Here is a 17,195-nt window from a genome sequence, read left to right as displayed (position 1 = left end):
TTCAAAATATCCCCGGCAAAGAGCCTTGGTTTAGTGAGCCCATCCGGCATTGCAGCACCAGCCTGACGAGGGGCAACTGCCCTATGATGAAGCATGACACCTCTCTGGTGTGTGAGGACATCACGAAGAAAGACCTGTCTTTCCCAGATGTCCTTATAGGAACTTCACACCCCCTCTAGATCTCAGCTTTTCTCGGGAGCCTGTGTGCAGGACCTCCTAACCTGGCTCTCTGTCCCTCCATTTTTGATATAAAGGGAAACCAATGTGCCAGAAGAAAATATCATGCTACCTCACTGGCTACTCGGTAATGTACTACCTCACTGGGTAATCTTGAGGGAAATAAATTCACAGACAAAAATATAAGTGCCAAGAAGCATTCTGCAATACATAAAGCCATGTAAGTGACCGGAATCATAATGTTTAGAGTAAAAACAAAATATTACTGCCCATATATTTACTAATGACCCAAGAAATTCCGGTCACTAAATAAGAAAAAAAAGAGTCACATTATTGTCAAGGTGACAGTGCAATCAAAATATAGTAAACTGTGAAAACATCAAGCCAAGCGCTTACCTAGATGTAACACTTCTGCAGAACTAAATCGCCACAAGTTGAAACAAGTATACACGCGAGAAAAACGCCTAAAGAGTACAGGTCTAGGCCACCAGGTTGGCTAAGAGCTCGGTCTACTAACAGAATTAAGTAGAAATAGCCACCATCTTGAAATCTCCAAAACCCAGAAAAGTCAAAGCAAATATCAAAACGTCCACCTAAAATAAGGACACAATAGACTAGTATATGGCGGGAAACAACTAGCACTTCACCAGTGTCACCAATTCTGCATCACCAATTTTCATTGTTATTAGTGACTGGATTCCTTTGATACCAAAACACCTTTACTAATCGAAGTATTGCGTAAATTACTCCTTCAGGAGCTCTTTTTGTGATTTAAGTATACACCCAGTCTCCTGAGGGATTATTGGGTCTTCCTATTATAAATAATAACCAGAGTAGGGCGTGTCTACCATTGCTAACATTCGGTGCACAAGAGGTGCTTAACTGTGCTCAAAGCTTGGCCCAGACGCGCCAGGAGACGGCAAGATCTGAACCTTTAAAAATGCTGTATATTTTCTTATAGCTTCAACTTTGATTGCTCTTCCACTGGTTATCTGGCTCAGTAGGTGTAACCGTACAGTAGTGGGCACTATCCTGGCTTCTAAAAAGTACATGTGGCTCCTACTAAGGTCACCAACTTGGATTGTTGCTTAAACTGTTGTTTTCCTCACTTATTTCACCAATTTGCCCGTGTCCCTACCTTGATCATGTTACCATCTGGATTACTGTACCTTTTGTGATTACCATCTTTGGTTAAAAAAAGTTCTGGTCTGCTTCCCCTCTGACTAGGGTGGCACTATGTGGATGCCTACAGGTGTTAATCTCCACACCCACCGGACTATCCTGCATTGGCAAATTTTAGCTGGCAGGGCAGGTCACATTTTGTTCCTACACCCAAAGGAAAACAGTAGACCAAACACCTCCATTCCTATCCGGCAGAACGTTCAACTTTAAGCTCATTAAATTGAAAAGTGTGGGCGTTGTCTCAGTTATGGTAAATGTCACCAAGACTGGATTACGTATGGAAGGCTAGGCTAATTCGAGACAAATTCAACACTATGAAGAATCGAGGTAGATTCATTTTTCACAAGTCCGAAGGGAGCCCCAAAGTCATACTTCTTGGATTAACAGTGCTCCAAAATTCACAACTAATCATTTTACAATAAAACTTGCCCGTCCTAGTTTATTATTTGTGCTTCTAACAGGTTGGCTTTCCTTCGCTTCGTGTGCACTCTATATAAAATAAAAAATCCCTGGCAAGCTTCACTATCCAGACAATAGGTACTTTTGCCTGTCTATTTTAGCATACAAACCACTACTAAAATTGCCATAATGGCTGTTTATTCATACACTATTCACAGTAACTTATGTTTACATGCAATTATTTTCACTACATATTTGAAAAGCTTCCATGAACCTCTCCAAACACATTCCATATAGACTAAACTACATTCAAGCAACTACCAGCCATTCTCACCAAAAGAGCATGAAAGGCCTGATGATGATCTGAGCACTTCCTGTCTCGTCAGGAATATGATGAGCGGTATGAAAATTCAGCTACATTGTTGTAACTAGTTTTCCAGTACAGATATCTTTCATAGTCCCATACCTTGATTTACTGTATTTTGTGTGTGAAAAGAGTACACAAGATAATGATTTGTTATTTGGAGTGTTTATAACGTAGCCGTTGAGGTTAGAGGCACTGCCATTGCTTTCTTAGTTTGTGGAGGCCTTACCATTGGCAATTTGAGAACAGTGACATTTTCAACAGAGGTGTACAGAATGTCACCTTCCTGGGCATCAACAATTTTTTAGTTTGCACTATTACTTTAGGAGAAAAACTACAATTTCTGGATGTTGTCCACGCCTTAAGAAGAATATTCTGAGAAGGTTCCTAAAATATCAAGGACACATTTTGCCAGAATGCTTTTTTTTGCATGAGCTGATGGGTACACTGACCTAATTCGTCCCCTGAGTGGGGGTGTCTTAGGACACAGCCACAGGAGGAGGCAGCCTCCAGCGTTCATTGATTAAGTAGGCTGCATTTTCAGTCTTGGATTTGTGTGGAGTAAAGGCAATAGATGCATGTCTGAGATGGATGCTTCGCATACAGGTGTGTGCCCCATGGGAAGCTATAGACACTGCACTGAATGGGAGTGCTGCCAAAAGTGCTAAAAAGATCCAACTAAAGTAGAAACATTTAATAAATCATGTCCAGAAAACGTACCAGAGATAATTAAGCACAAACCAGGGAGACTCAATTCACGCTGCATGTTAGATCCAAGTAGGTGTATTTTATGAAACATCCAATGATGCATAAAATGCCACAGGACATATAAAAGCTCTACAAGCGGGCTACCCTCTGCTTCATTGAATGAAATAGGAGCTCAATAATCAAAGAAAAGATCTGCTTCTAAACTCCCACATTCAAGAAAAAAACGGAAATCACTCCCAAACAACGCTCCCTTGATCTGGAATTTACTCTACTGCATACTTTTCCCACAGCCTCCAAAAACTGCAGAATAATGAAAAGCGCCTAAATCGGGACAATACTTTGTCCCCGAAAAATAAACACTGTGGCCTGCAAAAGATTACAAATTACTTGATGCAGCTATACCTTCACAAAGGTTTTCAGACTGATTTAACACTTTATAGTAGTGTATTATTCCTTAATTGTTCTTAATCTGCACCATGTTTTTAGATTTGGGGAAGAGCAGATAGTTTTCTACAAATACATTGGTTTGCCCGATCTTGATCTTTTGATTGTGTGAGTACTCCGACACTTAAGTTGGGGCCTAGAGCGCGTTATGAACAGAAAAATAAATAAATAAAAATAGACCGTCACCTGCAAATGCTCCAGTTTTTCACGAATCTGGATAAACCCCAAATGTAATTTGCCTCCGAAGTGATCGGCAAGACGGCGATCGTTGTCATGGAGACCAAGGTATGCAGAACACACTTCACATACGCGCAGCTTCTGCTGCTGAAAGCTGGACGCTGGCATGGAATTGCGATATTCCTCCTGCGAGAACAAAAGCCAGTACAACATTTTAATGTCATCCTTATTTAATGCCCTTTAATGTTGGTTTTGAATATCTGTTTTGATACGGGAAGGGGTGACTGACGTTGAAAATATAACAGAATTGTCTTCAAGCTAACCTCCGCCTCTCTTTTTAGTGTTCGGACAGCTTCCACCTCCATCAGGACCTTTTGCGCTTCGTCAACATTTCCTTCTGCTCCAAGCTGCTCCGCTTTGGCCAGTAGTTTGCCTATTTCCTCATTCAACTCATGAACCCTTTCTGCCTAAAGGAAAGGGAAAGCAAAAAGGATGGGCGTCACAATCAGGATTCAAAGTACCAGATACACACTGAAAACTAAAACGTGTAAACTTTACAGGTTTTCCTCCAAGCTCACTGTACTACCGAAAGTTAGACACTAGAAATAAACATTTCTTCTTACTTATTCCGATTCAAAAGTAGTTCAGGATGATCCCTTGGTCCTGGATTGTAAATCCAATACATGCAGCTAGTGTCTGAATGGCAGTTTTGCACTCACTAGGAAAGCGGTCAACTGGTCAAACCGTGCGAAGTAAGTGAGAGGGTTGCTTTCAATGTAGCACATTTCAAATATTTTAGCACCACCTCCATGTTTATAGGTCATATCAAAAGATACATTTGTAAGCATTTTTCAAGAGTAGAGAGAGGTTACTTTATCACTATCATGATTCTCACCCCCTTCATCCTGTGCGCTATGGTGAAGTGCAACAAGAGCGTCCTAAACTGCAACAGTTGGAAAGATATACTCTAGCTATTGTCTCAGAAGCCAAAACATCCCCTTCAAGATAGGCTAAGAGGATGATTATTTTGATCTTTACCTGAACTTGTTACAGTAAATTGGGTAGTAAACCAAATAACTGGAATACAATTTTGCAATGGAGAAAATCTCATGGTTAGTCAGAATATCCCGTTTTTGTTTGTGTTTTTTTTTATTGTGTGGACCAATTCACCTACACGGATGTACAGCTGCACCTCCAGAGAACTGAAGCAGAGTTACTAATATTTGGAATGGGTAAACTGGTAATTAAGTGTGCCCCCTCTTTCCACAAAGGAAAAAAGAAAAGAAATTGCCTTCGGTTGTGCTTCAAACAGCAAGGCATAGAAATAATTAATGGCAAATTGCAATAAACCACCTCATTGTAAATTAAGAGATGTGAATTACCTGCATCGATCAAAACAACTGGGACAGAACGCATGTGCTCTAAGAGGTCATGAGCACCCAACAAAGCAAAAGAAAAATCCTGAATTACATACACCAGGAACACTACCTTCCAAATTAACTTCCAACAACGCAATCACACGTTCAGGAAGGTATAATCTGTAGCTTTTGATATAAAACAAGTCCAAATAGAACTGCTGGAAACAAGTCAGCTGTTTATTAATTCACCCCACGTGTCCGTTTTTAAAGTGAAGATGGAAGCATTGAGTATCAGTCTGTGTGCATATCGTTTTAAAAGGTTGTAATGCGGAAGTATTCTTAGGTATGTAAACACACTAAATGAACCAAGAGTAGAAAGGAAACATTAAAACTAGAGTAACAGCCTGCAAAGATCCATAGCTGTGAGTTTATTACAGATTTTTTTTTTTTTTTGGTCACATCATTAATGGAATGTAAAAATTGGAGCTAAATGTAATATAAAGGTCTCATTTCTTTACTAGGATTCATTTTCGTAGCAATTTTAGCCGACGGGGAGGCCTCTTTTCCATAGAGCTGATCGCACCCATTTGTCCTTGACAAGGTTTGCTAGTTTACTATGTACACTATTTTAAGATTTACTAACAGTGATGTAAGTGTTTGGTTGACACTGACTGGGTTAGTGGTGAAAAAGTGCCTTAAGTTTAGTTATGCATTTAGTATGAAGGAGTTGCCCTGCACAATGTAACTCAAAAGCAGATTCATCCTGCAAAAGATTTTGTTGTGCACATTGCATGTTCATTGACAAGGATGCAAACAACAAAGCCAGACTTTGAAAATATTGAAAGTGTATTTGTATAAAAATGTAGACGTGCAAGAATGTGTGCACACCCAGGGACAATCTCGCTTCAGATGGAAAACTCACCCCAGCATGGGAAGCGCCTTGCTTTAAATCAAAGACACTGCAATTAAAACACAATGTAGTAAAGATAGGAAGAAAAACCACGATAAAACGCTAACCAACGTCAAATACATAACACTGTAATTAAACCCATTGGCATCTTCTGTCATGAACTGATTTCTAAAAGAAATTATGGTTTGAAATTAAACGTACATGCTATTTGTAATTTAGGATCTCCACATTCATCTTTTTCTAATGAGCATAAAAGATGCCAGCACGGAAAATAAAAAAATAGCAGCTACTGAAAAACTCACCCAATTAACAATTTCAGCAATATTTTGTTGTTTTAAACCTTCGAACCGCACCCAAAAGAAGTTAGTAAAAGTTCAAGTTAACCACTATTAAATTATTTGTCTGATCTCTACCTTTATGGAGACTTCTGCACTTATTTCCTCCTGTGTCTCTGCCAGACGTTTCTTGGCAAGATCAGTTCTTCGATCACACTCCGCAATGAAGGACTCAAGGTGATCCATGGCCTGTAAAAAGCATAAAATTAATGGATCGGTGCCACCAGTTCTGCATCTAAAATGGATCATACCATGATGTTTAACGCCATTTAGAAACATAAATATAACCGTTAAGGCCTACTTCAAATATGTATTTTCTTTTTCTTTGTATTACAGCTTCTGCCCAGTGTAGATCTGCCGTAAGGGATCAAAGCGTATTTGTGCAGGTCTACCCAGATGGAAACTTTTGCCATGCTATGCGAGTTTTGATGCTGAAAGCATCACTGTAAAGAATTAGAAAACATTGATAATTTCTAACAAATGGTTTAATTCAGCCATTAGTGAATACCTCCTTTGTAGCACGGCTTTCTCCATTTTAAGCGCCAGGACTTTTCTACCCAGAGTACCAGTAGACAAAGGCAATGCACGTCCCTTCCTCCTGCAGATGTCATTTAGCCCTGTGAAGTTTCCACTAGACCGGTTCCAGCGCTACACACGCGCCACTCAAGGACTTTCCACCAGGGGTTCATTCAGAGGAGTAAACATAGGGACTGCAGATACTGATGGCTAACCGAGGCATCAAGGAGACACTGCTGGAGAAACCTCGGCTAAAGCAGCCCTTTTAGACAGTTTCATTTGTATAATTAGTGACAAATGACAGAGTGACACCCACGTTTAGTGAAAATACGTTAATTTTCACATTCTATAGTTCTAAAATCTACTTGTAAGGAAAGCAAAGATTTAAACCAAGGCAGCAATAAAAACACTCAAGACTTCAGTCCTGTCCCACAATAGGGGGCACTACCGCCTCTAAGCCGCATATTAAGGCTCGTTTACAACTAGTTTGGATTATTTTACGTCGGTGGGCAGCCTTGATTATCACCGACCACAACACCGGTCAAAAACTGCATCACAGTGGTTAGGGTGATTTTTCACGCAGATTGAACCAAAAAGACTTGATCGGGATAATCGAATACTTATCTAAAGAGAATTCCTGTGGAAAGGTACCGTGTTCGCCATTATGTGTGTATAACTTCGCTCTGATTATATTTTATAAAATTGTAATATAACTCTGTTATTTGATGTAATATATATAACGTTTTAATGAGATGGAGCGTCATCCTTTAAAAAAAAATGTATTCAAACTGTATTTTGTATTGTGATGGTTTTTATTAACTAAAAACAAACAACAAATTCAAATTTACTGTGTTCGCCACTTTTTGATTAAGAATAAAAACATCTTTATTTCAGGGGATATAAAAGAGTAATAGTGAATGGCCTATTACTGTATGCATATAATACTGGACTGTCACGGTTTGAAAGGAAATTGGGGGAGTATTGTCTTTTTACAGACCCAAGACAAAGCCCCAACAGAAGAGTTCCTGGGACTGACTTGTCCAAAAGTGGGCTACGCAACGTTCTAATCAAGTGGTGTCCAACTTGACAACATGATTTTGTGAAACAACCACCAACACCCTTCTAAGCCCGATTCTAACAGGGAGATCAAGGTACTCAAAGTGTATATATATATATATCCCCGGTGGTCTTCAAGACATACTCATTTATATTTGATGCCAAGTGCTCTTTATGGCTTTTCAGAACTTTGACAGCCCTGCTAATGAGAGAAGAGAAGGAATATGCTACTTACCAGTATGCATCTGTTCTTGGCATGTAGGGCTGCTGACATTTATATCTGTGCATAGATCGCAGCCTAGTGTTGGGTCCGGATGATTGCACATTGTCCTGGAAGAGTCTTCAAAGTATCACGAGATAGGTGGCTCCTCCCCTGGACTACAGTGCGCATGGGCATCCTCAGATTGTTTTTCGCCATTGTGGCAGAGATGGAGTATGATAAAGTAAGAGATGACCATGCCTGAGAATAATTCTGACTACTACAGCTGCGACAGGCACCGGGGAGGAGGTCGGGCGATATAAAATGTCAGCAGCCCTACATGCCAAGAACAGATGCATACTGGTAAGTAGCATATTCCGTTCGAGGCATGTGGGCTGCTGAATTTATATCTGTGCATAGAATAAATAGCAGTATCCTCCTTAGCGGCGGTTGCCCGTGCCAGCTGCAGCAGTCTGAAAAAGAGTTCTGAGAACAGCCTGACCTACAGCAGCTTGCTGTTTGGAGTGTACATCCACGCAGTAGTGTTTGGTGAATGTGTGTATGGTGGTCCATGTGGCTGCTCTACATATATCCTCTAGAGGAATGTTACCTAGGAAAGCCATGGATGCCCCTAACTTGCGTGTGGAATGCGCTCTTGGGGGGAACTGTTAATGTGCGTTTAGCCTTTTGATAACAGTTGTATGCACTTAACAATCCATCTGGCTATTCCCGATTTTGAAATTGGGTTGCCTTTGTGCTGTGGAGAGAAGGCAACAAACAGTTGCTTAGTTTTCCTGAAATCTTTAGTCCTGTCTATGTAATACAGGAGAGCTCTCTTAACATCCAGTGTGTGCAGTGCTCTGTCTGACACTGAATCAGGATTTGGGAAGAATACTGGCAGTTCAATTGTTTGGTTAATGTGGAAATGTGACACCACTTTAGGCATAAATTTAGGGTTGGTACGCAGCACTACCCTATTAGCATGAATCTGAATGAAAGGCTCCTGAATAGTGAGGGCTTGCAGCTCACTAACCAGTCTTAGCGACGTGATCGCTACTAGAAAAGCCACTTTCCATGTCAGAAATTGTATTTCACAAGAGTGAAGAGGTTCAAAGGGTGGACCCATTAGTCTGGTGAGAACTATGTTCAGATTCCAGACAGGTGAAGGTGGGTGTCTTGGAGGAATTACCCTTTTGAGTCCCTCCATAAAAGCTTTAATGGCAGGCACTTTGAAAACGAAAGGTGCTGTCTGTTCTGAAGATAGGCTGCCATTGCAGCTAAATGTATCCTGATGGAACTATAGGCTAGATTGCATCTGTACAGGTGCAATAAATAACATATGATGTTTTGCGTTGATGCCTCTAGTGGATTTATGTTATTGTTGGAACAGTAAATGACAAAACGCTTCCACTTTGCCGCATAGCAGGCCCTGGTTGTAGGCCGCATAGCCTCCTTGATGAGGTCCATACAGTCAGGGGGCAGGTTCAGGTAGCCAAACTATGACCTCAGGAGCCATATTGCAAGGCTCAACTGTTGCGGATCTGGGTGCTGAATGTCTCCATGGCTCTGAGTGAGGAGACTGGGTGTGAGTCGCAGTCGCCGGTGATGCACCACTGAAAGTTCTAGGAACGTGGTGTACCATGCTTGCCTTGCCCACGTTGGAGCAACTAGGATGAGTGTCATGGAGTGCTGCCGCAGTTTGCGCGCTACCAGCGGTATGAGCGGTGCTGGAGGAAAAGCTTACGCAAATCTGTTTGACCAGTTCATCCATATCGCATTGCCCTGAGACTGCGGGAACCTGGCGGCGAAGGTTTGGCATTTTGCGTTTTCTTGTGTGGCGAATAGGTTTATCTCTGGATGAACCCACTGCTGGAAATACGGCTGTAGCACTGAGGGATGTATTTCCCACTCGTGCATTTGATGGCTGTGCCTGCTGAGCAGGTCCGCCATTTGGTTGTCCTTGCCGGGGAGGTGTTCCGCCATGAGGAACATGTTCCTTTGAATGGCCCACTTCCACATGCTCTGTGATAGGTGTGACAATTGTGGAGAGTGTGTCCCTTACATCCAAAAGCAGGAATACATTGCAGTCATGTTGTCCGTCCGGATCTGCACGACTTTGTTGCACAAATGCAATTTAAACGCCTTCATTGCCATGAAGATTGCCATCAACTCCAGTAGGTTGATGTGCATCTTCTGCTGCTGCGTCGTCCATAGGCCCTGCACTGTGTAATGGAGGACATGCGCTCCCCAGCCCTGGAGAGATGCGTCCGCTGTCAGCAGTATCTGTGGCACAGGCTCTTGTAACGGTCGTCCCCTGCAAAGGTTTTGTGTGTTCCACCAATGCAGAGAGTTGTATGCACGACCGGTCACCAACACTAGGTCCTTCGGTTGTCCCTGAGCCTGGTTCCACTGTCGCGCCAAGCACTCCTGAAGCGGACGCATGTGCAGCCTCGCGTGTGGGACTATAAAAATGCAGGAGGTCATCATGCCTATCAACTGCATAAACACTTGCGCTGGGAGTGAGTGTTGGGGCCTGAATTTTTGAATCAGCACCTGCATGCTGTTGACTCTCGCTGAGTTTGGCTGTGCTGTTGCTGTTAGAGTGTTTATTTGTGCACCTAAGTACTGTTGTACATGTGCGGGTTGAAGATGAGATTTCTGGTAATTTAGTGAAAATCCTAGACTGTGTAGGAGGTGAATTGTGCGGGACATGTGGCTGGCACATTGCTGGGCCGACTTCGCTTGGATAAGCCAGTCGTCCAAATAAGGAAAGACATGGATGTGTTGTCTCCGAAGGTGCGCAGCTACTGTTGCTAAGCACTTGGTAAACACTCTTGGGGCTGTAGTGACCTCGAAAGGCAGGACCTTGAACTGGTAATGCTGGTTGTTTATGGTGAACCGGAGATATTTCCTGTGACTGGGGTGAATGGGAATGTGGAAATATGCATCCTTCAGGTCTAGGGTTGCCAGGAAATCCCCCTGACTGAGCAGTGGTAGAACTTGCTGCAAAGTGAGCATGTGAAAATGATCTGACAGGATGTATTGGTTCAAGGGTCTGAGGTCTAGAATGGGTTTGAGAGACCCGTCCTTTTTTGGGATTAAGAAGTACAGAGAGTACACCCCTGTACCCTGTTCTAAAGGCACGAGATCTATGGCCCCTTTTTGCAGCATGGAGATGACTTCTTGCTGCAATAAGTGCATGTGCTCTGCGGACATAGGACGGCGCCTTGGGGGTATGTTGGGTGGAGTGGAGGTTAGTTCTAGACAATATCCGTATTGTATAAGCTGTCTCACCCACCTGTCTGTGGTAATGCCTTCCCAGACTGGCAGGAACTGCTGAAGTCTTCCCCCGACCGGTGTTATATGGTCCGGGGGCAGTGACAAGACGTCACTGTTTATTGGTGGCGGATTATCTGGCATTATTATTTCCCCGTCCTCTGCCTTTGGTGCTGTTCCCACGGTATCCACCCCTATTGCTCTTGTTATAGGTGGTTTGTGTTTCTCCTTTGTTGTATTGGGCTTGCTGCGACGCTTGTCCCCTAGAAGCTCCCCTGTTACCAGAGCGACGAAAGGAACCGCCCCTGAACTGTTGTGACTGTAGAGCTCCCATGGACTTGGCAGTTTCCGTGTCTTTTTTAATCTTTTCTAGGGTCGTGTCTACATCAGGACCAAACTGGCTGATTAAGCAGAGTTGTTTGGATTTCTGACTTGAAACCAGATATGCGGAGCCAGGCATGTCTTCTGAGCATCACACTAGTGTTGATGGCCCTAGCTACTGTGTCAGCTGCATCTAACGCACATTTAATGGATGCGTTTGAGATTAGCTTTCCCTCCTGTATCAGCATTTCAGCTCCTGTCTTATAAGCATCAGGCAGGTGTTGTAGTAGCTGCTCTAACGTGTCGTAATGAGCCCCATCATATCTGGCTAATAAGGCTTGTGTGTGTATTTGAGATTCTCCAAATATTAGACGCTTGAGCTGCTACACAATTGCCAGAAGGTTCCAAGATCTTGGATTCTTTATCCGGAGGAGGAGCATCACCACTTGTCCGAGAGTTTGCTCTCTTACAAGCATTAGCTACCACCAAGGAGTCTAACGGGAGCTGGCCTTTGATATACGTAGGGTCTACAGGCACAAGCCGGTACTTCTTTTCAATCCTGGGGTTCACAACCCTTGCCTTTGTTGGTTCTTTGAAAATGTCACCAGCGTGTTTGAGCACACCTTTAAGCATAGGCAACGACTTCACTGATCTTTCTGAAGTTGAGAAGGTATCAAACAAAGTCTTCCTCTACTGGGTCAGCGTGCATATCCACATCCTGGTTAAGGGCTGCCCTCTCAATCAATGCGTTAAACGCAGCAGTGTCCTCAGTAGGTGATGTTTTGACTGCATAGGACTGAGTGTCAGGCGTGGTGTGTGGCTCATCAGGGTCAACAGAGCAGTCCATGGTTGGGACTCCTCTTGATCCGTGTCAATAGGATAATTAAACTGTTCTATATTGTACCCTTCCTGTACATCCTCAGTGGCATGTGTGGGAGAATAGGTACATTCCTGTCCATAGGACTGTATAGGTTCAAAAAGAGTAGGTGAGGTGGCAGAGTCTCTTTTTTTTGAGTGGTATTTTGTATGACTCCATAGGAGTTTCCGGTCTGATTTTCCTTTTATAAACTGCGAGTCTTCCTGAATCGGAGTCGATGAACAGTTTCGACTGATTATCATAGGATGGCGCCTGGAACAGAACGTCCTCCTCCATGGGTTGAGTGTTTGAAGCTACCGACAAAGATTTAGATGTGTCGGCGCCCTTTTGGAGCTGGACCGTTTTAGGTCGTGCGGTTGGGGGCAGTCCGTTCTTTATCGGCGCCGTAAGCATTGAAAACGGACTGACCTGCTTCGAGGGAGGCGTTGTTTTCGATCCGATCGACTTCGACTGTTCAGCATGTTGTTTATGGCCATGCGTCGACTCGAGCTGTTGGTGCGCAGCAGGTACGCTCCTGTGCTTCGACTTGATATGTTCTGTCGGGTTGATTTTGGTTTTGGACTCGAATGCCTTGACCGTTAGTGGCTTCCGAAGCTTCGGATCGAGGGTCTTTTGAGTCTTGAGTCCTTTGGTAGCCATCTTTGGACCCGGACGTCGACGACGTGAGCGTGACGTGCTTGTCTTTAGAGACGGGCTCACTCGCTCCGATCTTCAGGTCGACACCCCCTTGCGACCCCGAGAGGTCGATAACACCTTTTGACTTGATCGGCTCCGAAGCAGTCGAGCCGATGACTCTTTTCACCAGTTTCGGTCGATCAGGATCCTCTTCTTCTACACCCTCTTCGTCGTCAGCCTCGAAGATGTTCTCTGGGTCGGGCGCGGACTCCCGTGCCGACTGTCTTGCGGCGCGTCGAAGCCGAAGAGTCTTCTTCGACCTGAATCGAAAACAGGCCATACAGCTGGCCTCGTCGTGGTCCGGTGATAGACATTTATTGCACACCGGGTGCACATCGATGTGAGGGTATTTGGAGTTGCAAACGGGACATCGTTTGAACGGACTCCGTTCCATCATCGATCGTGGATGGGGCCTTTGGTGTCGAAAAGGCAAACGGCCGTCGACGTCGGGCTCGAAGAGCTGGAACAAGTACGAGGCACCGAGCGAAAGACAATACCGACGCCCCGAAGGCCTTTTGAAAAAGTTTTTTAGCTATTCTGAACGCGAGTCAATAAAGTACATCAGAACCCAATGGCGGAAAAAAACAATCTGAGGATGGAGAGGATGCCCATACGCACTGTAGTCCAGGGGAGGAGCCACCTATCTCGTGATACTTCGAAGACTCTTCCAGGACAACAATGTGCAATCATCCGGACCCAACACTAGGCGGCGATCTGTGCACAGATATAAATTCAGCAGTCCACATGCCTCGAACATAGGTTTCTTCCAATAGTGCTCACGTCTTCTATACTGCCCCCAATTAACCAATAACCATTTAATGACATGCTTCGTTCAAAAGGGGGTCAAGACAGTGTTTAGAGCAGTGGCGAGGTAGCCATAAATTCTCATTAGTGTTCAGAAAAAGTGGTGCTTGGGATTGTAGGTTTAAGAAGTATGAGCGTCCAACAATATGCATTGGATATGTCTTTGCAAAGCAGTAACAGCCCCAGTCCCACATGGTGTCTGCATCAACGATTCAAGGTTGTTTTTTTCACTCTATGAAAACTAGTGAATGGATGGCACATCACCTGGACCATTATATCCGAGTACTTCTAGGGCCCAGCCCTCTGAGAAATAGTTTGTTTTCACTGGTTCCCTGGATGAACTGCTGCAGAGAAGGGGTTTCTTCATATAGCCCGCCACCCCTTATTTCAAATCCTAAAAAGCACATTTAAATTGAGTATTCAACTCTGCAGTGGATCAGGAATGGTTCGTGGCGTTGTTGAGTTCTGCTAGTGCAATCTAAAGTTAAGAGTACAAGCCTTAGGTCAAAGTATCTTAAGAACATGCACTCTATTGGCTAGAATTTTTGTTGCAAATTTCCTGCCATCTATTCGGGGTTACCGCATTTCTATAAACTACTGAAGAGGCCACATAACACCCAAACTAGTGTGACCAAAAAAAGCATTTGGTATAACTATTTCTCGTTGTACCCTTAACGAAACTGAGAATCTGACTTTTTAGACCACAGCAAATATTGTAACTTTCTAAAATCTTTTGCTTGACGGATTGGATTATATTCAAGCAGTTCAGGCACACAACCCAACAAAAATTGAAAGCACTTTACACAAAACAGCATAAAGTTGGAGACCATGATAAAGACAGTTACCAGGTTAGCTATTAAGCCGTAACCAGACCACTCCAAACAAATTTCCAAATCTCTGCTATAAACACCCCTCACTGCTCAGACCCAACCAGAAAACATTAGCCAGGACCCGCTGCCTCTCATGAGTCAACTACAGACCATGCATGCCATGATGACCTAGGCCATCTCCTTCTCCTGCACAACTTTGAAAATTCTCTCTGTTTAACAGAATTCTCTGTTGCTGTATATCTAGGCTAATATTATGCAAGTCAGATATATAAAGGATGTTCTGTGTATATCAAAGGGCCGGAGTTGATTGTTGGTTCATCAACAGCAAGCATGGACCAGGTTTTGGATTAATCTGTGTAATACACCTCTGTGCAAAAGTACCTTCACAAGATTGACAATTTACTACCTTGGTTAAATTCGAGTTGTAAAGCAATCTGAATAAGAGGAGCAATCTGAATAAGAGGAGCAGTTTGAATATGACATTGATGAGTTTGATGTGGCTAAACTATCTGGTTCATGAAAGCCCTAAAAGCATTTGAATGGGTGCGCCCCTAAAGGATAGAGTTAACAATGGGAGAAGACCCACACCCACCTGTTACCCCCGGGGAGACCGGGCTCACTGGGGACGCGAATATGACCGAAACCAGGGGAGGAGTTGTAGAGCGGACCGAGAGTGACCTGTCACTACGAACTGTGTTGGCAGCCATAGGGTCACTTCATGTTTGCGTTATTTTTTATTTTATTTATTTATTTTATTTTCAAAGTTTTATATAGCGCGAACAAGATCTTTGCAGATAACAGAGCGCTTTACACAGGCTGGTGGGAGGGTAGGGGAAACAGGGGGCATAGTAGGTAGGTAAATCATCAAGTTCATGTACATAACAAAAATATAGTACAGGTACGAGGAATCAAGGCTAATATACTAAAATATATAGTACATGTATGAGGAATCAAGGCTAATATACTAAAATATATAGACTAATATAAGTCACAACACATGTGCAAAGGAGTATATAGGCTATATCATAATAAAATACTGGAATACTGTTCGCAGTGTAAGTCAGATGCATTGTTCAAGTATATTTAGCCATAAGGATACTTTTGACTTCTCTCTTAAAAAGAAGGGAGGAGGAGATGAGCCTCGTTTCAGGAGGAAGTGCGTTCCAGATCCTGGGCGCCATTCCAGAGAAGGAGCGTTGAAGCCCACATTCACAAATTGACTGCGTGTTGGTCTGGAATTGGGCGGATGGGGCCGGACCCTGGTCCACTGCAAGAAACGGAACTACTTGAGATACCCAAAATGGCCACTTCGATGGAGGAAGCAGACCCCGAACTATGGGAGGCGTTGGAGCCTTGGACCGGTGTTTTCGGTGATGAGAGCCAGCTTGATGTTGCAAATGGATTGTCGGGCCTATGATCGTTACCGACTATGGAAGGACTATTTGATGCTCCACTTTTGATGGGAACTGTTGTTGGTTTGAAACTACGTCACTACCCTATACATCGACACCACTAAGATGGCGGACTAAACAATCTTGGGAGTCCATGACAGTGTGGGGAGTCTTTAGGCCTGGCGGAGTTCTCAGCCTTTTCATCTCTCTGCTACGTCTCGGTTTGAACTTTGCTACAGCTTTTTTGTGCATTGACTATCCCGCGGAAGCGGCAGTTCATTCGGAAGGGGCTCACATGTCTGATCGGAAGGGTCAAGGATAAGACTGTGTGATTGAGTTTGACATCGGGTATTGCTGGACACGGGATTTGCAATCATGATGCTTTCGGGAGGTTGGGCGGTGTTTGAAGTTTCCCTCGTTGCGCTACGTATTTGCAGCTTAATAGATTTCGAGGCCTTAATCCGGGGATTCTTGGTTCTGGTGGGGGGGGGGGGGGGGGGGGGGGGGGGAGAGACCGGGGGCATGTATGAAGCCGCCCTCCTCCATTTCTTCTACTTTTAGTACATAGTTAGTTGGGGCGACAGGCACACTGCTAGTTGGGGTTAGGCTATAGCCATATGCAGGGGTGCAGGGTGGGGGGGATGGGTTCATTGTTTTGTCCTTATTTTTGTTTTTATGGTTTCTTTTTCTTCACACTCTCACTTCCTTATAAGTATAGTTGGTGGAACATCCTGACTTTGTTGGTATTCTAATATCTGGTGCTCATGCTTCATTTACTATCCTGATTTTATGGGTGGGTAGACTTTGAGGGCTTGCGCTTAATGTGAATTGTATATTGTATTGTGGCACATCCTGTTTCTCGTACATTGGCGTAGGCATCTCAACCATTTCTTCATTGCTTAGTATCTATCCTGTATCTACGTTTGTTCGCCTTATTATTACGTCTGGATGTAGGGCACCTGATATGTCTATTTCCTTCTTTGTTTTGAAACTAATAAAAAGATTTACAAAAAAAAAAAACAATGGGAGAAGACTCATCAACAAGTCAGATACTAGCCAGAATACTATGTACCAACAGGGATGAGATTTAACCCCACGCGTGCGGCGCATTTTCCCGCTGTGCGCTGACTTTTTAGAAAACCCGCGGTTCATGACGAGCTCAGCTCGTCATGAGCGTACGAGAGGCGTAACTCATG

General features: G+C 43.6%; 1 protein-coding gene across 3 annotated transcripts in view; it reads right to left on the bottom strand.

The window, feature by feature from the left end:
- Window positions 1–17,195, bottom strand: part of LUC7L (LUC7 like) — a 253,595-nt gene that overhangs the window by 105,660 nt on the left and 130,740 nt on the right. For all 3 annotated transcript variants that reach the window (XM_078663114.1, XM_078663115.1, XM_078663116.1), the window contains 3 exons: window positions 6,133–6,243; window positions 3,775–3,918; window positions 3,461–3,637 (listed from right to left, as the gene is read on the bottom strand). In XM_078663114.1, coding sequence (XP_078519240.1) covers window positions 3,461–3,637; window positions 3,775–3,918; window positions 6,133–6,243 — 432 coding nt within the window. The remainder of the gene's footprint in view (window positions 1–3,460; window positions 3,638–3,774; window positions 3,919–6,132; window positions 6,244–17,195) is intronic.

This window comes from Lissotriton helveticus, chromosome 10, assembly GCF_964261635.1.
Source record: "Lissotriton helveticus chromosome 10, aLisHel1.1, whole genome shotgun sequence".
NCBI lineage: Eukaryota > Metazoa > Chordata > Amphibia > Caudata > Salamandridae > Lissotriton > Lissotriton helveticus.
This window is presented reverse-complemented; position numbering and strand designations above follow the sequence as displayed.